General features: G+C 41.1%; 1 protein-coding gene across 6 annotated transcripts in view; it reads left to right on the plus strand.

Annotated features, from left to right (window-relative positions):
* Positions 1 to 23,399, plus strand: part of PDK3 (pyruvate dehydrogenase kinase 3) — a 159,547-nt gene that overhangs the window by 109,216 nt on the left and 26,932 nt on the right. For all 6 annotated transcript variants that reach the window (XR_014834763.1, XM_085006794.1, XM_021080538.2 and 3 more), the window contains exons 3-6: positions 898 to 969; positions 5,461 to 5,645; positions 7,592 to 7,681; positions 21,258 to 21,335. Coding sequence is in view for 5 of the 6 variants with exons in the window: in XM_085006794.1 (XP_084862920.1) it covers positions 898 to 969; positions 5,461 to 5,645; positions 7,592 to 7,681; positions 21,258 to 21,335 (425 nt within the window). In the remaining variant the exon portion in view is untranslated. The remainder of the gene's footprint in view (positions 1 to 897; positions 970 to 5,460; positions 5,646 to 7,591; positions 7,682 to 21,257; positions 21,336 to 23,399) is intronic.

A 23,399-nucleotide genomic window follows, 5' to 3' on the forward strand; every position in this document is an offset into this window, starting at 1 on the left:
CTGGCATTGCTGTGGCTGTGGCGTAGGCCAGCAGTTGTAGCTCCGATTTGACCCCTAGCCTGGGAACTTCCATATGCCGTGGGTGCGGCCCTAAAAAGCAAATAATAATAATGTGTCCAGAAGCCGAGGGCCCAAGAGGCATTTTTCTCCTCCATTATGTGTTGAGGAAGTTAGTTTAACTCTGATAAGGAACTTTCTTTAGTTCTAAGTTCTTAGCATGCATGTCAGGGTCACACACATGCTTCTTAAATTTCAAATGCACTTTTTTAGGTAATCGAATTACAGACTTGGTGTATCAGTTAGGATATGTGTGTTAGCAAATAGCAGAAAACCCATCTAAACCTGACTTAAGCAATAAATTGGAACTATAAGATCTAGTCAGAGGATGAGCTTTTGGTATTGGTTTGATTCAGAGATTCACGAGATTATGAAGGTCTTGCTTTCCATGGGGTCGGCTTCATTTTCTGGCTGGATTTTCTCCTGGTGACAGAATAGTTGCAGCAGTTCCAAGCTTTACGTCCACACACCACACCGTCCCAAAGCAGAGTGAGTTGCTTTCTCTCCCAAAGACCACCCGTGAGTCTGCTCCCTTATTTTTCTGGCCTGAACTGGGGCCATAGTGTCCATTCAGGTGAATGTGAAGCTGTGACAGGCTTAAACCAGGACTATCGGACTAATTAGGAATTAGTGACAAGAGAAATAGAATTACCCAGAGAAAACCTGGGCTACTCAGGAGCTTTGCGTGGTATCAGCTTCCCCTGAAACACTTGGGCTACATGAGGGTGGAGGAGATTGGATGGCTATCTGGGCAGAAATTTAAAGTACTCTTACTCTTAGGAAGAGGGAAAGGAGGATGGGTGGTAGGTAGACAACTAACACAGTTTCTCTTTTTTTCAGGTATATGCAGAGTTTTCTTGAACTTCTAGAATATGAAAACAAGAGCCCTGAAGATCCACAGGTCTTAGATAAGTAAGTATGGTCCCCAACTTACCTCAAGGTCAAAATACCTAGGTAAAAAACGTTTTGGTAAATGGAACTCATGTCATTACAAACCAAGAAGTATAATTTGGATGAAAGTGTTAGGCTTCTTAATAGCTAACAATACTGCAGTTTTTGAAAATTCAAATTAAGAATTTAACATAATACCAGGAGAATTAATAACACTTCAAATTACTTCATGATCTAATTCTTTTTTTTTTTTTTGTCTTTTGTCCTTTTTTTAAGGGCCGCACCCTCAGCATATGGAGGTTCCCAAGCTAGGGGTCCAGTCAGAGCTGTAGCCACCGGCCTACGCCAGAGCCACAGCAGTGTGGCATCTGAGCCACGTCTGCGATCTACACCACAGCTCAAGGCAACGCCAGATCCTTAACCCACTGAGCGAGGCCAGGGATTGAACCCGCAACCTCATGATTCTTAGTCGGATTCGTTTCTGCTGCGCCACAACAGGAACTCCATGATCTAATTCTTAATACTTCTGCTCCTGGTGAACTGGTGCTGGGCACTCACTATAAATATTGCAGTAAATGTTCCACCTAGTGGTCGTTTTAAGAATGCACTGGCTTCTGTGTATACATGAGTGTATCTATTTAGTCCTTTACGATTTATTTTTAGATTTTTTTTTTTCTCCTTTGACTGCCCTGAAGCCTGTAGAATTCCTAGACCAAGGATCAGATCCAAGCCACAGTTGGGATCTATGGCGCAGCTGTGGCAGTGCCAGATCCTTTAACCCTCTGTGCTGGGCCTGGGATCGAACCTGTGTCCTGGTACTGCAGAGACACTGCCAATCCTGTTGCACCATAGCAGGAACTCCTGTTTCTAAGTTTTCAATGCAATATTACATTGGAGCTCAGAGAAACGATGCTTTTATTTTGGAGCAGCATAAAAAGAGTGTGCTATTAATATGATGACCATTCTGAATTCTCTTGCTGCCATTATGCACAGAGACTGCTAAATTTTCATGCTGATGGAAAATATTTCTGGTGTTTCTTTTTCATTTAACCTAGCTCTTTCATTTAACAGAGCTGACCCTAGCTTTGAGTGGGGTCCCCCCCGCCAAGAGAAATTGACTATCCCCTTCATCTTACTTCCTCTTCTTTCAAGTACCCATCAGTGAATGCATATGGCAGGCCTGTTGTGCTGAGGAATTTTTTTCGAAGTAGAAACTTGGCCTACATAATTGTGACACCAGGTGCCTTACATGTAGGTGTTCCATAAAAAGAACGAAGAAACACCATGTTATATAAGTGACCTTAGCTCGAGGCATTTAACCCAGCTCTCTCAATTCACAGATAAGGAAACCGAGGTCCAGGATGTGATTTTCCCAAGCTTGTAACTTGAGTTAGGAGCAGGGCTGGATCTGTAAATCATGTTTCCTCTTCTTTGGTACATGGCTTTTTACAGTGTGTCATACAGCCAGGACTCCTTGACTAAGTCACCAGTAGCTAGCTCAAGTTGAGTTGTAAATGGAGATGCAAAGGGGGAAGAAAAGTCCTGGCCTGTTTTATACTCTGCTCGGTATTTGGTTGATGGGTTTATGAAATGTGGATTAGAGATCCAGCCGTGGTGTTTTCCTTGTTATAAGCCCTCGTTGTCATTTCAGTGACCACAGTTAAATGAATCAAATCCAGAAGCTTTGTTTTCTCCACAGTCATTAGCTAGTGACATTTTGGCCAATATCCTCCAAACTAGGGCTGACCCTTCTAGCTTCAAATTTTCGGATGTGGATTTTTGGCAGCCTGCAATATTAAATTTCTGCTCTTGTGTTTCCCGGAGTCCTGTTTCAGTTTCTGGAACAGGTTATCAGTCAGATGCAATTTATGGATGTGAGCCTGCTTTGGAAACTGCCAAGTGCTGGATCCAGTGTGTGCAAGATCCTAATGCTAATGGCTCTCGCTCAGTGAGTTTCGGGAACCTACCCAGGTTCATGAATCTAGTTAGGGGACGTGGGATTTCATGGGGAAGAAAGGACTGGGGAGTTCTCACGGTAGCCAGCCGCCTTTTCTGTTCAGTGAGATGTTATATAGGAGGCAAGCACAAGGAAGTCATTTAAAAAGAAAAGCAGCCTTGGTGGAGGATGTTTATCGTAATGATAAAGGTTAAAGGGCCCCAGAAGACTGGGGAAGTTTTCTGAGAATTGAACCCCTGAGGCAAGTCTCCTCCCTTCAGATAAGTGGAGGCCCTTTTCTGCTGTAATGAACGTTCTAGCTTAGAGATACTTAACTTACAAATAGGTTGGAAAGAACATTATGTAAAAGACAAATGGTCCATTAGAAAATGTCTTGTGAATAATTATGACCTTCTGGAGTTCCCATTGTGGTTCAGCAGGTTAAGAACCCAACTAGCATCCATGAGGATGCAGGTTCCATCCCTGGCCCTGCTCAGGGGGGTTAAGGATCTGGTGTTGCTGTGAGCTGTGATGTAGGTTGCAGATGGCAGCTCCAATTTGACCCCTAGTCTGGAAACTTCCATAGGCTGCAGGTGTGGTCCTAAAAAGAAAAAAAAGTAATTATGACCTTCTAATATCTGAGTTGATTTATTCATCTTTGCTGTCTTTGTATACATGTGTTTGTTCCAGAAATATTTCGTTGAGAAAATAAGACTTCATGTAAGTATGAAAAGAAAGTCACTCCAAATTACCATTACAAGGGGACAACCACTGTGAACGTTTCCCTCCCATCCATCCTTTTAATTAGGCATATATATTTCTATGTATAGAATTTATTTTTTACAAAAATAACAGTGTCAGCATTATAGCTCTGCAGCGGCATTATTAGTGGTTTCATAATGGTCCATCTGAAGATGTCATGTGATTTGACCTCCCATTACTGGGTTTTAGAATAGTTTGCAGTTTTCTTGCTACTACAGGCAGTGTTCTGAATAGCACCTCTAAAATACAGCTGTTGGCCTTGTAATCCGTTATTTGCCTAAAATCAGTTCCTTGGCAGTGAAGTGACTTGCTTTGGGCTTTTGATACATGCTGCTGAATTGCCCCTACCAATGCCTCTGTTATGCTCCTACACTCTACCTCACACTGGTTGTGCTTTGCCAGTCTGATTAGTGGAGGGTAGTGTTGCATTGCTTTAATTCGCTTTTCTTTTATTGTTTTGAAGGTGAGGTTATTGGTGTTGGCGTTTCCTCTAGAAAATTTTCCATTGATACCAAGCCCCTTGCCTAGTTTTCTGTTGGAGTGGTCATCTTTTCCTTTGCTAAGGATAGTAACTTTTGCGAATATATTTTTACCTGTCTTCACTTTGTTTTTTGACTTTATAGTGTGTGTCCCATAAAATTGCTGTAGTCCTCCATAGTCCTATCACTTGTTTCTTCATGGGTTCTGCCCTTGTTTTTTTTTTTTTTTTTTTTTTTTTTTTTTGTCTTTTTAGGGCTGCACCCACGGCATGTGGAGGTTCCCAGGTTAGGGGTCCAATAGGAGCTGTGGCTGCCAGTCTGTGCCACAGCCACAGCAACATAGGATCCTTAACCCACTGAGTGAGGCCAGGGATCAAACCTGTGTCCTCATGGATACTAGCTGGGTTCGTTAACTGCTGAGCCATGACAGGAACTCCTGCCCTTGGTATTAAACGTAGAACAGCCTTCCTTACTCCAAGGTTATATACTTATACACCTGGTTTTCTTTTTTCTTTTCTACGATTTCACCCTTTTATATTTTAATCTTTTAAACCACTTTGGGGCTTGAGGCTTAATATTAGAGGGTGACTTAAATTCCTAGCCAGCTGTCCCAACTAATTTTTCCCACTGACTTACATCGTCACTTTATCAATATGCTAAATTTTCACACATGTACGTACTCACTCACCCTTGGGCCTGGTTCCAAGCTTTTTATTTGGTTCCATTGACTTGTCTTTCTGTTCTTAGTTACCATGCTCAATGTATTTTTACCTCTGTACCTTGACAGGAATATACCAGAATACTTGAATAAGTTTGTCTTAATCACCCTTGTTCTATATACATTTCATCACGGTATTTTACTGCTGCAAAATTTTACTCTCAAAAACTTTGACGTTATTAATTTATTCATGGAAGCTGTTTCCCTGAGACTCCATAAATCCTTGGACATTTTTGGGATTGTCTTCATGTTGTCAGAAGAAATATTAATATGTTCTGCAGTTATGTATTCAGCACCCATTTATAGAACCTGTACTATATGTAACCACTTATCCATAAAGCTAGTGGGTTCCTAAAAAGGTATTTGAACATTTTTTTCTTCTCCAAAACCTTCTACTTTTTGTATGTATCTCTGAAGGAAGAGCTTCTGTAGAAAGTCTCAAGCAAAAGCTTGGGTAATACTTTAGTTTCTTGAGAGAACTTATAGCCTATAATGACGGTGCTGATTTGTCTAAAAATACCAGCAGGTAAATAGTCCCAAAACAGAGCTGGGAAGTGTTATGCATCAGCAAGTGAGATAGAAAGACTGACCATCTTTTTGGTTTCCTTCCCACACAGCTTCCTACAAGTTCTGATTAAAGTCAGAAATAGACACAATGACGTGGTTCCTACAATGGCACAAGGAGTGATCGAATACAAGGAGAAGTTTGGGTTTGATCCATTCATTAGCAGTAACATCCAGTATTTTCTGGATCGGTTTTATACCAACCGCATCTCTTTCCGCATGCTTATTAACCAGCACAGTAAGTTGGGTTTTCTTGGTCCACTTTCGAAAAAATAGCCAGAGTGATTTCTCCCAAATGTTCTCCATTTGCTTCACTTGTAATGGACTGATCTGCGTTTTTGTCTGCAGGAATTTCATTTCTAGTTGAGTTTTTCCTGAGTGCTATCCATTAAAAAGCTCATCATTAGAATGCTTTGTTAAAAGAACTTGAGAGGCCTTTTTGGATGCTCGTAATGAGAGCCAGAACTTAAGCCTCTACATACATTCCCGGTGTGGGCGAGGGACCGGCTTTAACGGCATCCCAGTGTTTTATCTCTGAATACTTGTTGTGTCTCTCAAAGACTGTTCTAGACTTTATCCAGGATGGCTCATATTTTCCTTTTTGATTTTAAAAACATTGATACTAAGAATATTGAATTGACATGTTACCAGTATGAGCAATCAGTCTTGTATTTCACAGTGATCACTGAAATTAGATTAAGCCGGATTGTCAAACCCTAATTGTATATTGAGAGTTTTAGTCCACTCTCTAGGCTGATAAGCAGATAAGAAAGAAACAACTAAAATTCTCTCTACACATATTTTAAACTCGGAGTTCTCATTGTGGATCAGCAGTAAGGAACCTGACTAGTATCCATGAGGACATGGGTTCGATCCCTGGCCTCGCTCAGTGGGTTAAGGAGCCAGCATTGCCATGAGCTGCAGTGTAGGTTGCGGACACTGTGCGAATCCCACGTTGCTGTGGCTGTGGTGTAGGCCAACAGCGACAGCTCCAATTCAGTCCCTAGCCTGGGAACCTCCATATGCCATAGGTACAGCCCTAAAAGGCAAACAAAACAAAACAAAACAAAAAACCCCCAAACTTTTAAACTCATTTTCAGCATCTCTTTAATTTCAGAATTCTCATGAAAAAGCACTAGGTGTCTAGAGTCTATTTCATCCTCTTTGCTGAGTAAGAAAGTGGACAGAGCATCTTTATTTTACTAATTTGGTTTATTTGAATGAACAAATTTATGCAGCTGTTAAATGTGTATTTGTTCTAAATGTGTGTTTTTTAAAAATATAAATGTATGGCAATTTATAGTAAATTTATAGGAAAAAGAGCCCCAATACTATTTAACTAAACTCAGATAACTCTGCTTTCTTTCTGACCTAAATATGTGTCTCCATACACATGTACATGTTTTTAGATCATTGATTAAGCTTGTACATCTATTGTTTTTCTTCCACTTAGTTGGCACTTATGATTGGCCTAATGCCCATATTTGTCGTTTTTTGTAATTAAACTCTCCCCTGTTTTATTTCAGCATTCTACTTTTGTAGAGTCCAAGTTATTCCCAGTTTTTGTTCAATTTAAAAATAGGTACATACAGACATTTTAATTCAGGTTACTTTTTTCTCTGGGGCTCCTTTTGGCGTTTTTTTCAAGAGTGAAATTTTGTAAACCTCGTGTATTATGAAAATAGTTGAGCACGCTTTTAAAAACACTTGCACAAATACTGTTGGTGTGTAGCACAGCGAAAACTATTCTTCACGATGGGGGCAGTTGAAGGGAAGACCCTTCATAAGGGTGCGAAGTGCATTTTCTAAGTATGTAGTGAATGTTGGAATAAAGGTCTAGAGTACTGCTGAGAAGGTGGGTAAACTTGGCTAAGGATGAAAGGAAGTGTTTTTTTCATCCAGGTCACATTGGGTCGGGCGGGAGAGCAGGTTGGATACCTGGCCCATCCTGCTGCTTTAGGACCGGCTTAACTGCACCTGGCAGGTCTCACGCCTGTCTTTCCTACCTCATTGTCTCAAAGTTGATCACCCACCAGTTGAGTGGATGCCATTGTTTTAGGTCACTGTGGCTGCTAAGATGGTTTTCACAAATAAGAGAACTGAACTTACAAGCCCCATATTTCTCTGCTCGACCAGTCTAAGCCTCTTTTGTTTTTAATCCTCTCTCTTTTCTCTTGTATTTAGCACTTCTCTTTGGCGGTGACACCAATCCTGCGCATCCTAAACACATAGGAAGTATTGATCCCACCTGCAACGTGGCCGATGTCGTGAAAGGTAAGGAGGCCAATGACACGTTAGTAATTGTAGTTCTAACAGGATGTGGTGTCACTGAGGCTGGGCTATAGGATTATGTCACTGAACTGTTTGCTGGTACATCTGCACATTCTGGGCCCAAGACACTTGATCCCAACATGACCTGTTCTTTCTAAGCGGTTCAGGAAAAGATACATAATTAGTAATGGTCAGAATGGGAGTTTCTACTTCATTGACTGAGGTTTTACTTGTGGTTCTATCTGAACAGTAAATATCAGTTGTCTTAAGTAAGACTCTAAGTTTTGATTGCTAGCCGTGTCTGAAAATTTCAGAGGATGCAAACCCTCATTAAAAAATTCATCTGGTGGAGATTTGATCCCCATACTGGCACAGTAGGTTAAAGGATCTGGTGTTGCGGCAGCTGCACTATAGGTCACAACTGTGGCTCTGATCTGATCCCTGGCCTGGGAATTCGGGCAGGTCAAACTAAAAATTAATTTAAAAAAAATTCATCTGGGAGTTCCCGCTGTGGTGCATCGGGATCAGTGGTGTCTCTGCAGCACAGGGACGCAATCCCTGCCAGCACAGTGGGTTGAGGATCTGGTATTGCCACAGCTGCAGTGTAGGTTGCAGCTGTGGCTCAGATCTGATCCCTGACCCGGAAACTCGATATGCCGTGGGGCAGCCAAAAAAGAGAAAAAAAAAAATTCATCTGAATTCACGTGTTTGTAAACTGTGTTCCTCTTTCTGACATGCACCCCAGGTTTTAGAATCTGTGTGGCACGTGGACTTCTTGGGGTCCCTGGACACTGTTGTGGTAGCCTCAGAGTGGAACAGAGCCCTGGAGCCATACATCCCGGGCACTTGGATTTGACCAGCAGCTTCCTTGTTTTTTCATTGTGAGATAAATGCTAGCTCCAGAAAGCCTTTCTGGTTTTAAGTGATCCACCAGGTTTCAGGACCTTTCCTCGGTATTATGGTTACTCCCTGCAGCCTCAGCTCCCCAAACTGTCCCCTTTCCTGGATTCCCTCTCCTGCCGTGGTCCTCCTCCCTTCTCAGACACACACACCTTACCAGTTTTCAGGAGCACAGCTCTCCCCCCATCTTTTTCGCAATCTCTGTTGCTCTTAGTTTTTCTGGATGGGTGAGTAGGAGGCAGAAGAGGACCTCATCTCCTTGGCAAAGCTCACAAGCCTGCCTCAAGCAGAGTGACCTTTTCCATTGGCCCTTAGAAGGCCAAGGGAGGTGTGCAGTGTGTGCAGCCTCCCCCAGCGCGGGGACAGACCAGATCTTCAGCTGTGAAAGCTAAGGAAAACCTGTGCTGTGTGCTTACCCTGGGCCTCCCTCTCCCCGCCCCCTAGTGGCCGTAGCTCAGCCTGGGACGGTCAGGCCGCCCTGACCTCTGTTTAGTTCGAAGACCTTTACTCAGGTTATTTCAGTTTTTAAGTGGATGGGCTCAGCCTCAGCTCCTTGGGAATCCTGCAGGTTTCTCTGTCACAAGATAACCCTGTAGTGGATCGTGACCTCCGTGGGCCCCTAGCAGGAAAGGGAAGCAGGATCGATTTTATCCCAGCTTGTGTGTTCATTTGGCCCCAGTCCAGTGGGTTTTATGATTCAGAACACCTGGTTCAGATGCTTGACTGCTCTTAGAAAAAAAGCCACAAATTCATAAAGCGCAAGTGTATTGTAATATGTTGCATGTATGCCTTTCCTCTTGAACTGCAAACAGCTTGAAGTCAGAGTTTGCGACTTGCAGAAAACAGTATATGCCTGTGTAGATGCTCAGCAAGTATTCCTTGGGTTGACAAGTGTTCAGCCTTTTGATCATTTACTTTTAAAAAAAACAGCTTTATTCAGATGCAGTTGACATACCATACATTTCATCCATTTAAAGTGAAGTTCCCTGATAGCCCAGGGGATTAAGGATATGGCGTTGTCGCTTCTGTGGCTTGGGCCACTGCTGTGGTGTGGGCTCAGTCCCTGGCCTGGGAATTTCCACGTGCTGCGGGCATGGCCAAAAAAAATAAATAAAAAATAAAAATAAAGTATACAAAGTGGTTTCTAGTATATTCACAGAGTTTTGCAACCATCACCATAATCCGACTTTAGAACATTTCATCACCCCAAGAAGTCTCACCATGAGTCAGTTCAAGTTGGTAAGTAACAGGGAGTCCTCGGCAGTTGATAGCACCTCGAAGGGCACAGGGATGCAGCAGTGCTAGAGTGAGTCGGGAGAAGTGACTGGACACTTACGATGAGCAGAATCCGTATTCCCAGCCATCACTGTCTAGAAGGCTCTTTGTGGCTCATTCTGTCCTGCCTGGTCTTGGCATTATTTGTCCTTCTGTAGGTCTCTCTAACAAGGTGTAAATTCCTAAAGGGCTGGAATTCCTCTCATCTCTGCTTGCATCGCATCTCTCAGGGACAGAGGTTTCTTACCAAACACCAGCTGAAGATGATGTGCAAAACACTTGGCTCCATATTTGAAAGGGGGAAGCTCAAGTGTGTGCCTCCAGGCTACCTCAGAGCCTCCTGCATTCTTTGTCCTTTTTATTTATTTTTTTATTATTATTGATTTACAATGTTCCATCAATTTCTACTGTAGAGCCAAGTGACCCAGTTATACATATATACATTCTTTTTCTCATATTATCTTCCCTCATGTTCCATTGCAAGTGATTGGATAGAGTTCCCTGTGCCATACAGCAGGACCTTCCTTTGTCCTTTTTAGTCTTGGTCTTGATCCTGGGCTAGACAACACCCCCACCCCCGCCCTGCTCACTCACAGCTTTACTTCACTCTTCCTCCCGCCCTTTTTGACTTTCTACCTGGTGAGCTCGCTATAACTGGGCGCAAAGTTGACTCAGTCCTCTCATGCAATCATTCCTGCCGTTTGTCTGCCCTCCCCCTGCCACATGCCTCTGCCACTCGGAATGTCACTCCCCCAGCACACACAAACAGCACACACACTCCTACCCCCGACTCATGGGGCGAGGAGGAAGGGCTGCCTGGCTCCCGCTCCCCGCTGCTTCTCTCAAACCTTGCTTTTCATTTCTCAACAGCTGCTTCCCTTAAGGAAAGCAGCAGTGAAGGGTGGTTTCAGATTTTGAAAGTGTGTGAGCATGAAAAACAACTTCCACACCATCAACTGCTCAGCCACCTCATTCCTTTCAAAAATCATAAATCATAGCCACAGCCCACTCAGTACGCTTGGCTTGTACATACTTTCTAGAATGCCCTGGTTGTGCTTCTTCCACTTGGTAGAAGACAGTGCTTACTCAGTGTCTCTTGTTCTCAAACTGTTGGTGTAAGTCATCCCACATGTGTGTGTATAAATATACATACTGTTTATGTGTTATGTAAACTGAAGAAATACGAGTACAAAAAGATTTATTTCCATAAAAATCAGGTTGGGTGCTTTGGAAAGACCTGATAAAAAAAGAGTTTCTTAAAAATGTAATGAGATGGCTGTCGACAGGGTAACTATTAGATTGCAGGGCAGCCCTGAGTAAAAATCTCAGAAGGAATCTGCACTCAGATTGCTTGACAAGTATCTTTAAGTTTATTACACTTTGCAGGGAGTTCCCGTCGTGGCGCAGTGGTTAACGAATCTGACTAGGAACCATGAGGTTGCAGGTTCGATCCCTGGCCTTGCTCAGTGGGTTAAGGACCCAGCGTTGCTGTGAGCTGTGGTGTAGGTCACAGACGCGGCTCGGATCCCGCATTGCTGTGGCTCTGGTGTAGGCTGGCGGCTACAGCTCCGATGAGACCCCTAGCCTGGGAACCCCCATATGCTATGGGAAGCGGCCCAAGAAATGGCAAAAAAAGACAAAAAAAAATTACACTTTGGAGAAATAGGAATTGGAATTCATAGATGTGTATGTTATTATTTATTGAAGAATATGACCTGGAACCCCAAGCCAATCCATATTCCAGGGAGAGACTCTGGTCTTATATGAAAAGATTGGTAGAGGAATAAATTGCGTATTTAAATGTGTGTTTTAAGTTCATGTTTACAATTGGGTCATATTTATGGTTTCCTACTATCCAGCTTTTTTGTCAGTCATCCGACTCCTTTTTCTGGTTTGGTCGGTTAAGAGGACTAATACTATATTACCACAGCAATAAAAACTGCTCATTGAAGAGAACTGAGAAAATGAGGGACAAGAGAAGAGAGAATAAAAATCACCTGTTGGGGGTTCCCTCATGGTCTAGTGGTTAGGACTAGTGCTTTCACCACTGTGCCCCGGGTTCAGTTCCTGGTCTGGAAACTGAGATCCCACTTTAAACTGCACATCAAGCTGCTGCACGCTATGGCCAAAAAAAATTCCTCTGTCTTCATAACCCAGTGAGAACATTGCTTTATACACTTGCATTCCTCCAACTTTACAGATTGGCACGCAACTGTGAATAATTTGAGTCTGTTTGTATGACATCCATAGTATTTGTGTGTATTTCCCCATCTCCAGCACTAATACCCATCACACACCACCACCTTCCTGGATGAATTCAGTGTCGGGTGTGCCACACTCATAATCTCTGTATTCAGATGGTTTTTCAGCTAGGTGTACTTATTTAATCTCTGTTCCTCCCCCTCGGTATTAGTCTCAAGTCAGTTACCTTTCCTACCATTGCACAATGGGCTAGACAACTCAACAGGAGGCCCGAACGTCCCTTTCTTCTTCGTGGATGCAGCAGATTTTAATTGTCAGCTTTCTGTTTCATTCCCTATGGACCCCACTGTTAATTCTCTGAGTGTCTGGACACCCAAGCAGGAGCTCTTTCTGGCTCAAAATAAGACTGAGAAAGAACAAACAAGGCCAAGAGCACCAATGGTCAGAAGGCCTGGGAATTTTTCCATGTCTTCTACCAAAAAGTCACTGAAGCGTCCACCCCCAAGTGCTCAAGGGCAATAACCAGAGAGTCCCAAAGGGCCCAGGCCTCCAGAGCTCCCTTTCCCAGTACTCCCAGATGCTGTCAAGGACAGGAAGAGATGTGTATCAGGATCCTTCACCTTCTAGTGACGTCTTACCACTCCCTTCCTCTTTTTAAGGTAATTGGTTTTTTTTTTTCTTTTTTTTTCTTTTTTTCTTTTGGTCTGCGCCTGCAGCATAGAGAAGTTCCCAGGCCAGGGAGTGAACCCACACCACTGCCTCAACCCTAGCCCCAGCAGTGAGAGTGCCAGATCCTTTAACCCGCTGAGCCACCAGAAAGTTCCAAGATAGTTGGTATTTTTCCCCTGGTTTTTCACCTTCTCCTTGTACCTTCTGATTCCTCAGTTGATCTTCTGACACAGCGTCTCTGCCTCTATTTTTCTCCTTCCTTTTGCTTTAGGAAGCTTGATGTAGAGAGTGCAAGGGTTCTGACTTTTCATGACAGCTCTGCTATTGATTTCCTCAGCTGTGAAGATCCTGCCTGGTTTCAGCACAGTCACATGTGCCGCCCGTGTGACCTGGGTGTGTGCGCCTGTGCATGCACACGTGTGTGTTTCACAGCCTTAGGAAGCCATAATGAGCTAACAGTGATTCCATACCTAGATCTCTTGAGACAGACTCTAGGAACCTTTGATGTAGAAAGGTAAGGACAGTGTTTTTCTTTTTGACTAGACAGTTGTATAAATGTGTAAAACTGGGGTGCATCTTGCATCACAGTAATTAGATGTGCAGAACACTGAAGCGTGCCTCCTTGCTGCTTATTTAGCACATTAATCTCTACCTTTACACATCTACAAATTATAGCCTCGGTTGTAGTGAATGCTGGAATTAGTGCTGCAGAGCAGTTCCTATTATCCTTTGGGAGGTGCCTTCCATTGTGACCCTTTTCCCTTCTTTCTTTGTAAGAAACCAGGAAATAAAATGGAAAATCCCGTGGTAAGATCATTTTAAAGGCACAGACTTAAATATTTGGTACAAAAGTCAGCTCTCACAGCGACGTTAGCCTGCCTGTGTTGTTCCCTAAATGCTGTTACCGCTTAGCGTAATAGCATACAAATGGTATCCGGAGAGCGTGGCATTATTCTAGGGAAGAAATAAGGTCTTATGTTCTCACGTTAGGCTCTTCAGGTTGCAAGTAGCGCAGACCCACTCCCGCTAGCTCAAGAGACAGACTTATTAAAAGAACCTAGTAGGTCCCACGGTAATCCAAGGGTGGGAGGTGCTTTACGGTTAGAGCTATAGAAATTGGAACTGGGAAACAGAGGCAAGTTTTGTTTGCGTTTTTTTTTTTCTGTGTATCTTTGCAAGTGGGTTTGTCAAGTGATGGCCCCTCCACCTCTCTGTTATTTGTAGACTGCCGGACGTTTTAAGGCAGCTTGTGTAGGGCTCTGCCAGGCACTCCAGACCTTGTAGATCATAGTAACTCTCAGTGTGTCCATCTGCCCCGCCTGAGTGTCTTGATCCTGAATTCTCAAAGACGAATTTAATTGGCTCAGCCCATCTTTTTGCCCCTGAGCACAGGTTTGAGGGTTCTGGTCCGCCTGTAGATTGGTTGTCCTTATCGTATTAGATGGTCGGGGGCCCCCCCGCTTCTCCAGTTGGCTGTGCTTGTGCAGGGGTGGCAGTGGGGGTGGAAGAGGGTCTAGTGCGCGCACACACACACACACACACACACACACACCCATGGTGTGATGGAAACAAATCTGACTAGGAGCCATGAGGTTGCGGATTTGATTCCTCTCCTTGCTCAGTGGGTTAAGGATCCGCCGTTGCCGTGAGCTGTGGTTTTGGTCGCAGACATGGCTTGGATCCCGTGTGGCTGTGGCTGTGGCGAAGGCTGGTGGCTACAGCTCCGATTAGACCCCTAGCCTGGGAACCTCCATATGCTGTAGGTGCAGCCCTAAAAAGCAAAAACCAACCAACCAACCAACCCTGTGGTCTCCCACTTGGGATAGGTTTTCAGTAGATTATGATAAACATACGGTACTAGAATCACATTCCTAAGAAGCAGCATGTCGCTGACTTTGTAGCACTTTGTGCTCGTTTACATTTACCTTGTTAGGGCAGTGCTTCTTAAACTTGAGCTTTAAGGTTTTCAGTGTCCTGTTAGACCCAAGTTAGGGACCTTGGCATCTTCATGTTTGTTTTCTCAGCACTTATTCAAATTCATCCTTGTCCAGCCTCTTCTAAGATATTTGTAAACAAATAATGGCATGTATTTGTAATACAGGCTAAGATTTAATAGCAGAGTCCTGTAGTGAATTTTGAATAGGAAAATTTAATAGAAACATCTAATAAAATACTGTCCATACACTATTAAATTTTCCTTTGTGCTTTCTTTTTTTTTTTACATTTTTAATGATTTTTATTTTTTTCCTTTATAGCTGGTTTACAGTGTTCTATCAATTTTCTACTGTACTGCAGGGTGACCCAGTTATACATACATATATACATTCTTTTTTCTCACATTATCATGCTCCATCGTAAGTGACTAGATATAGTTCCCAGTGCTATAAAGCAGGAGCCTTTGTGCTTTTTCTTAAAACAGATTATTGGCTACAGTGGGTCTGTGGAGCTGGTTGCTATGTGAGTCTTCATCCTACTCTTTATGGCTTGGCCTTTTTTTCGTTTTAGTCTTATGTGTTCACAGATTGGGTTTTCTAGCCTGGGGAAGTAGAATGTGCTACACCTGCAGTTTTATTAGTTACCTTGTTGTCAATACCTTTTTTCCATTGAAAACAGGTTCTTAAAACAATGAAAATCACTTATGTTCTTTTCTTTGAAAGATTGGTGTTAAAGAGTGGCTCAAATATATTGTGATAAAAATAATTTGATAAATTTTAAGATTTTGGTTTCTAATAAAAAAATAGAAAAGTCTTATTAGAAAACTTAGTAGTAGTAGAATTTGCATTTTACTCTAGATATAAAGAAAATGACTTTTTAAGCCAGCAGTTGAAGTTTGGTTGTTATGTTGGTGATTGTGAAAGGCTTTTTCTTTTTTTCTTTTTTTTTTTTTTTTTGTCTTTTTGCCATTTCTTGGGCCACTCCCGCAGCATATGGAGGTTCCCAGGCTAGGGGTCTAATCAGAGCTGTAGCTGCCAGCCTACACCAGAGCCAGAGCAACACAGGATTCGAGCCTCATCTGCGACTTACACCACAGCTCACGGCAACGCCGAATCGTCAACCCACTGAGCAAGGGCAGGGACCGAACCTGCAACCTCATGGTTCCTAGTCGGATTCGTTAACCACTGTGCCATGACGGGAACACCCTTTTTCATTTTTATGTTACTTAAACCCAAGTGTCCCTATTTCAAAATATATGTGCTTTCATACTCCCCAGTGTCCCATGATCATGCATGTCCCAGGAGTTACTGTGACAGAATTAGCATAACCCAGCCTTGACTGGGGTCTCCAAATCTAGCTTCTCTTCAGAATTCCCTGCTAAGTTTTTTAAAACTATCGATTCCTAGGCCTCAACCCACAGCTATTGCATCAGAATCTCCAGAGACCTGTACGTTTTTTTAACCTGCTAATGAGTTCTACACACATGCAGGTTGGGGAACCACTCTGGGCCACTAGTTCTGAGTCTAACCAAAAAGAGCATCTCTCACGAGTATAACTGATTGAACTTGGAGAAGTTTCTCACGGGCAAGGTTGTCCCATATAAGAGATGCTTGCTAGGTGTGTATTGTGTCCAAGGCATTGCAATGTGTCATTTTAAAAGATGCATAGGAGTATATAGATTTTACCATTACTGTCTCCAAAATACTTTGGACTGCTGGTACATGTGAGTCTCATTATCATGTCTTAAGTTTTTCGAGGGTCATAAGGCAATTCTTTTTTTTGCTTTTTTGTTTTTGTTTTTTGTTTTTTATGGCCACATCCTCAGCATGTGGAGGTTCCCAGGCTAGGGGTCCAATCAGAGCTACAGCTGCTGGCCTACACCACAGCCATAGCAGCCGCATCTGTGACCTACACCACAGCTCATGGCAACGCCAGATCCCTGACCCACTGAGCAAGGCCAGGGATCAAACCCCCATCCTCATGAATCCTAGTTGGGTTTTGTTAACCACTGAACCATGATGGGAACTCCATAATGCAGTTCTTAATCACAGCATTGATATACTGTAATTTGTAGTAGTGCTTTAAAAATTCATATTCTGGAGTTCCTGTTGTGGCTCAGCAGAAATGAATCTGACTAGCATCCATGAGGGACTCAGGTTTGATCCCTGCCTCACTCAGTGGATTGAGGGTCTGGCGTTGCTGTGATCTGTGGTGTAGGCCACAGATGCGGCTCGAATCTGGTGTTGCTGTGGCTACAGCTCCTATTTGCCCTAGTCTGGGAACCTCCATATGCTATGTGTGTGGCCATTAAAAGACAAATAAAATAAAAATAATTAAAAAAATAAAAATTCTTATTCACATGTGGTTTGAGGAACTAAGCTGGGTCTCTACATTTCAAGTTTTTTGCATTTATCTGGACTCTGCCATCTCCCACATGTTGTGTTTGTGTAATAGTTTATATATATATATATATATATATACACACTTGCAGCATGAGCATGTGAGGTTTCTGGGCCAGGGATTGAAACTGAGCCACAGCAGCAACCTCAGCCACTACAGTGACAACGCCAGATCCTTAACCCACTGCGCCACAAGGGAACTCCTATAATACTTTTCTTAATAATGCTGTTATAATCTCATGCTACTGGACAAGCTCATGCCATGAGGAAATAGCACATTCAGTGGAATTGGATTCTCTTCCTGTCTTAGAGTGAATGGAAGAGCAGTTTAAACATCTTTAAAGGTGTTATAGACTTGGAGGAATTGTTTTGTGGGGATGTATTGGCATCGCATGTGGGTAATGAGGCGTCCCTTTTAGACTGCAGTATTTATTGGTTTAAGTGTTGGAAGTTCTTGGTCGGCTTTGTGCTCTTGTGTCACTAGGTGGAGATAGAGCATTGTTTGGTGGTGTAGCCACAGCACAAAGAGGGAGTCCCGATTTCTTTTTACAAAAAAATCTCTCCAGATATTTGATGAGTTTTATTTATACCCTATGGGAAGGAAAAAAACTTCTGAATTTAATATATTTCTAAATTTTTATTTTCTTTGTTAGTGTTTAAATTTAGTCCTACTTTAATATCTATTTTCCCACTAATCAACGCTTTTTAAATTTTTTTCTCCTCTTGCTAACGTTTCCTTTGGCTCTCCCTCATTGTTTCGTCTTGTCAGAGAGATTCTGATGTCTCTCTTTGGTTCTTTTATAATGATTTAATTCTGAAAGTTTAATAAAGTAAGAATTTTTTACTCTGAGATCAGATATTATGTAAAATTAAAATTTTGTAGCAATAGGAGGCAAAAGAACCAAAACTTACAGTCTGAACACACCCTAGTCTTTCTTTGTATTATTTTAGGTGGACATTGTCAAATTTTAATATATTTAAATTCTGTCAGGCTTATTTTCTCCCCTTTTCTCTTTCCTTCCTTCTCTCTTTCTCTTACCTTTTTTAAGGTTTACACTATCAAATTTTAGCATATTTAGAGTCTCTGTCAGGCTTATTTTTCCCCCTTGCTTCCTTCCTTCCCTCTTTCTCTTACAACTTGAGTCTTAGACAGGTATCTATTCTAGGCAGAGTACTGATGTGGGGAAGATAAAAGAAGTCCAAGCCTGTCTCCAAAGAGCTGATAGCCAGTTTAGGACATTGCAGATCTGACTAGGGAGCATTTTAACCTAATTGGAATATCTCATCTTTAGAAATTGTGAGGTGGACTTAAAAAAAAAAATCTTCTTGCTTTGGAAAGCAGTCTGGCTGTTCTTCAGATATTTAAGTGTGCAGCTACCATGTGATCAAGCATTTTTGTCTCCTGGCTATTTACCCAAGAGAAATTAAGACATATGTTCACATACACAGAAAAAAACTTGGACATAAATGTTCACAACAGCATTATTCATAATAGCCCAAAAGTGGAAATGATCCAAATGTCCGCCAATGGATAAATGGATAAACAAAATGTGATATAGGGGAGTTCCCATTGAGCTCAGTGGAAATGAATCTGACTAGTATCCATGAGGACGCAGGTTCGATCCCTGGCCTCGCTCAGTGGGTTAAGGATCTGGCATTGCCCTGAGCAGTGGTGTAGGCTGCAGATGTGGCTCAGATCTGGCGTTGCTGTGGCTGTGGCATAGGCCGGCAGCTACAGCTCTGATTAGACCCCTAGCCTGGGAACCTCCATATGCTGCGGGTGCAGTCCTAAAAAGCAAAAAAAAAAAAAAAAAAAAAAAAGTGATATATTTTTACAATGTGATATTATTTCAGCAATAAAAAGGAATGAACTACTAGTGCATGCTGCAACATGGATGACCCTTGAAAACATGATGCTAAGTGAAAGAAACTGGTCACAAAAGACCACATATTGTATGATTCCATTTATATGAAATGTCCAGAATAACAAATCTATAGAGACAGAGTTGATTCATGGATACCTAGGGCCAGATGGGGAGTAATGACTGTTCATGGTTATGAAGTTTCTTTTTGGGGTGATGAAAATGTAAAATTAATTATGGTGATGGATGTACAACTCTGCGAATACACTAAAAACCATTGAATTCTATGTACACTTTAAATGGGTGAATTGTATGGTATGAGAATTATATCTCAATAAAGCAGTTTTTTAAAAAGCAAATAAAAAGGTCTAAAATGACCATCATCAAAAAGTCTACACATAATAAAGGCTGGTATAGAGAAAAGGGAACCCTCCTACACTGTTGGTGGGGATATAAATTGGTGTAGCCACTACGGAAAACAGTGTGGAGGGTCCTCAAAAAACTGAAAATCTCACTCCTGGGCATCTGTATGGAAAAGATGAAAACCCTAATTTGAAAAGATAAATGCCCCCTGATGTTCAGAGCAACACTGTATAGAATAGCCAAGACATAGCTAAATGTCCATCAACATATGAATGGATAAAGAAAAGTGATATATATACTCAATGGAATATTACTCAGCCGTAAAAAGAATGAAATAACGACGCTTGTAGCTACATGGATGGACCTAGAGATTTTCATACTAAGTGAAGTAAATCGGAGAAAGACAAATAGCATATGATATCACTTACATGTGAAACCTAATAAATTACAAAAATGAATTTATTTACAAAACAGAATTAGACTCACAGATATAGAAAGCAAACTTATAGTTACCAAAGGGGAAAGGGAGGGGCAGGGAAGAGTTTGGGATTAACAGATACACTTTACTATATATAAAATAAACAACAAGGACCTATTTTATAACACAGGGAACTATATTCAATATCTTGTAATAACCTATAATGGAAAAGAATCTGAAAAAGAATATATATGTGTGTGTGTGTATATATATATATATATATATATATATATATAAAACTGAATCACTTTGCTGTATACTCGAAACTAACACAACGTTTTAAGTCAACTACAGTTTTTAAATAGCACAGGTAGAATTCCCTGGTGGTGCTGCATGTTAAGGATCCAGCATCACCACCGCTGTGATGCGGGTTCAATCCCTGGTATGGGAGCTTCTGCATGCCACAGGTGTAGCCAAAAAAGAAGAAAGACAAAACAAAAAACAAACTCAAAAGCACAGAAAAACATTAGAAGGATTAAAAATGATCAAACCAAGGAATAGTTATTGACCATCTAACAAGCATGTAATGAGTTACATGTAAGTTAAAGGTGTAAGACACAAACCCTCACCTCAGATCGCTTACAGCTTAAGAGCAAAGGCACACATGCAGAAAGCTTTCTGAAATTATTCCCGATCTTTTGGGATATAACTTCCCGAATTTTCTCTTCTGGCTGTTTCTGTAATGGCCCTGATCTTCTTACCCTATATCCTTTTTTTTCCCCTTTCAAAAGTGATTGCTCCTCAGACTTTGATAAATAACAGCCCCAACTTACTACCTTTAACTAACTTAAAGGACATTTTTTTTAATGGCCACACCTGTGGCAAATGGAAGTCCCCAGGGCAGGGATTGTATCTGAGTTGCAGCTGCAACAATGCCAGATCCTTTAACCCACTCGGCTGGGCTGGCAATCGAACCTGCGCCTCCGCAGCAACACCAGCCGCCACAGTCGGATTCTTAATTCACTATGCCACAGCACGAATTCCAAAGGACATTTTTAAGCAAGAGTAGCATGTCCAGTAACTTAAATTGTGTGGCTTATGGAAACCCATTCATTCAGCCAATACCTGTTGATGTTTCATGTACAAATAATTGGCAAATCTTAAGACTGTTGGCATTATTATTTTTGAAATTACAACAAGTATCTTTTTGGCACAATTTAATAAGGTTGCACAGTGTTCAGAAGTATAGTCTTGAGTTTAGAGATTTTCATGAAAAATGCCTTTTAGGAATATTTACAAGTTAAAGATATGTTTGGTATAGAGCTGGCTGTATCGTCATTAGAACAGTATTTTGATATTGTTGTGGTTATTAAAACTAAAGAAAGAGATAGTTTGGTTCGCTTATAGTAGTTCTACTATAGCCAAAAAAAAAAAAGGCTATTTTTTAAGGCAGTAATTAAGTAAGGTTACAAATGTCCTTGTTTCTTTGTTCTATTAAATCTATCTGTGAGTCCATACTGTTAATGCAGCAGCTAAATTTTTTTCTCTCTTTGCAGATGCATATGAAACCGCCAAGATGCTTTGTGAACAGTATTATCTGGTAGCTCCAGAGCTGGAAGTTGAAGAATTCAATGGTAAAAGAAAAATAATTTTTACCTTAAATACCCAAGAAAAGCTGACTGAAAAATTGATTATACCTGAGCTATAGTTCAGTGAGAACCTAAAATTATGCTGCTTTTTCATCTTTTCTATCTTTTTAAAACCTTTTCTATATCTTTGGTCAGTGAGTTTTTAAACAGGAATATGTTATCTAATAGAATACAAGTTCTTAGAACAGAAGTAATCAAGGTAGAAGATGTACAAAGATATAAATGAGCAGTTCTCAAAACAACAAATGCAGTCAATAAACATTTGGGAAAATGTTTAGCTTTACTAATCAAAGAAGTATAAACACAGAGAAATGACATTTGTATCTTTCAGAGTGGCAAATTAAAACATTTTAATGCTTTGATTTGGTGCCAAGAAAAAAACTCTCTCACCAACACATATATTTTGGGTATAAGTTTACATTGGTATAGCCTTTCTTCGGAAAAAAAAAAAAAAAAAAAGGCTGACAAAGTTCTTGCTCTTTGGCTCAGTAAATTCAATTAATAATGGTTATATTCTTTGGTCCAGTAAATAAACTTCAGAAAGCTTATTATAAGAAAATAGAGATGTGCACAGATGTATGTGTTAAGAATAATGATGATAGTGGCTTTCTCAACCCAAGTTTTCTACTGTAGAGGATTATGTAAATAAATTGCAGTATACTTGTAAAATAGAATACTATGCAGCCATTCAAAATAATGCTTTAAAGAATATATTTTTAAAATTTTTTATTATAATTGATTTACAGTGTTCTATCAATTTAAAGAATAATGTTTGGGGAAAGTTGAATTTTTTTTTTGAAACACAGGCTATGAAATTTTGCAATTGTGCAAGTTCATTGAAAAATAGGTTGAAGAATTTATAACACGAAAATACAAACAACAGCTCTCTGGATAGTGGAGTTTTAGCTAATTTTTATATGAGTTATATGAAACTATGTTTACCTTTTACTTTTGTTTTTTTTTATTTGTAAGTTGAGAAAGAGACATGCTTAAGATTTAAAAAAAAAAAGTGAAAGTCCCCACTGCTTTCTCTCCCATACAGATTTTATTTTTTATATAATTAGGGTTGAGGCTACATGAGTTCTTTAACTTGTGTATTTCACTTCACCTTAAAGATCTTTGCATATTACTGTCATTTAGAGATTATCCATAGTATAGATTGTCATAATTTAATCATTTCCCATTGGGTGAACATTTAGAATTTTCTAATTTTCCCATATTCCACATAATGAGCATGAAGGGGTGTGTGTGTGTGTGTTTGGAAGATAGGAAAATCTGTGAATGTATGAAAGTATTTCTGTAGGTTAGATTCTGAGAAGTGGAGCAACTGAGTCTTAGGGTAAGGGATCTCAGGGTATGGCATTAAAGATAAAGCACATTCCCTCTCAAAAATATTCGAGAAATCTGTTTCTCTTATAATGAGATCAAAATGTGAAGGCTTTAGGCTGCTGTTGTAAAACAGTTGCCCCTACGTTTTACTAGGAGGTATGGAATCAAAGCTACTTTCAAAGTCTCTGAGAAGAATTGTACCCCTATTTTGAATAAATACACTGCCAACACCAAGTGGATTTTGCTTGAGTATTCTTGAGTAGAAGCATTTTTTTTTTTTTTTTTTTTTTTGGCTATACCCATGGCATATGGAAGTTCCTGGGCCAGGTGTTGAATCCAAGCCACAGCTTTGACCCACACTGCAGTTGCAACAGCACCAGATCCCTTAACCCACTGTTCTGGGCTGGAGACTGAACCTGCACCTCCACAGAGACAACGCCAGATCCTTAACCTGCAGCACCACAGTGGGAACTCCAGAAGCATCTTGATATTTTGATTCTTCCTACTGGCTTGGCAGAGCCTGACCTCACTGACCAGATTTCTGTTGGTCAAACATGGAACTTAAACTCACCAGTAATAATTAATTGCTCTTTTGCATGAATGGCAGCTCTACTCACTCTGAAGCCCAGAGCAGCGAATCTGGTCTTGCTGATTCCTGGGTGCCAGCTGTGTCAGCACATTCCTTCCCAAGAGAGGCTGTCAGGCCGAGCAGTACACCCC

The sequence above is a fragment of the Sus scrofa genome, chromosome X (assembly GCF_054392235.1).
Source record: "Sus scrofa isolate SSC_HxYL_T2T_F1_AM1 chromosome X, Sscrofa_HxYL_maternal_Yorkshire_Landrace_v2.0, whole genome shotgun sequence".
Lineage (NCBI taxonomy): Eukaryota > Metazoa > Chordata > Mammalia > Artiodactyla > Suidae > Sus > Sus scrofa.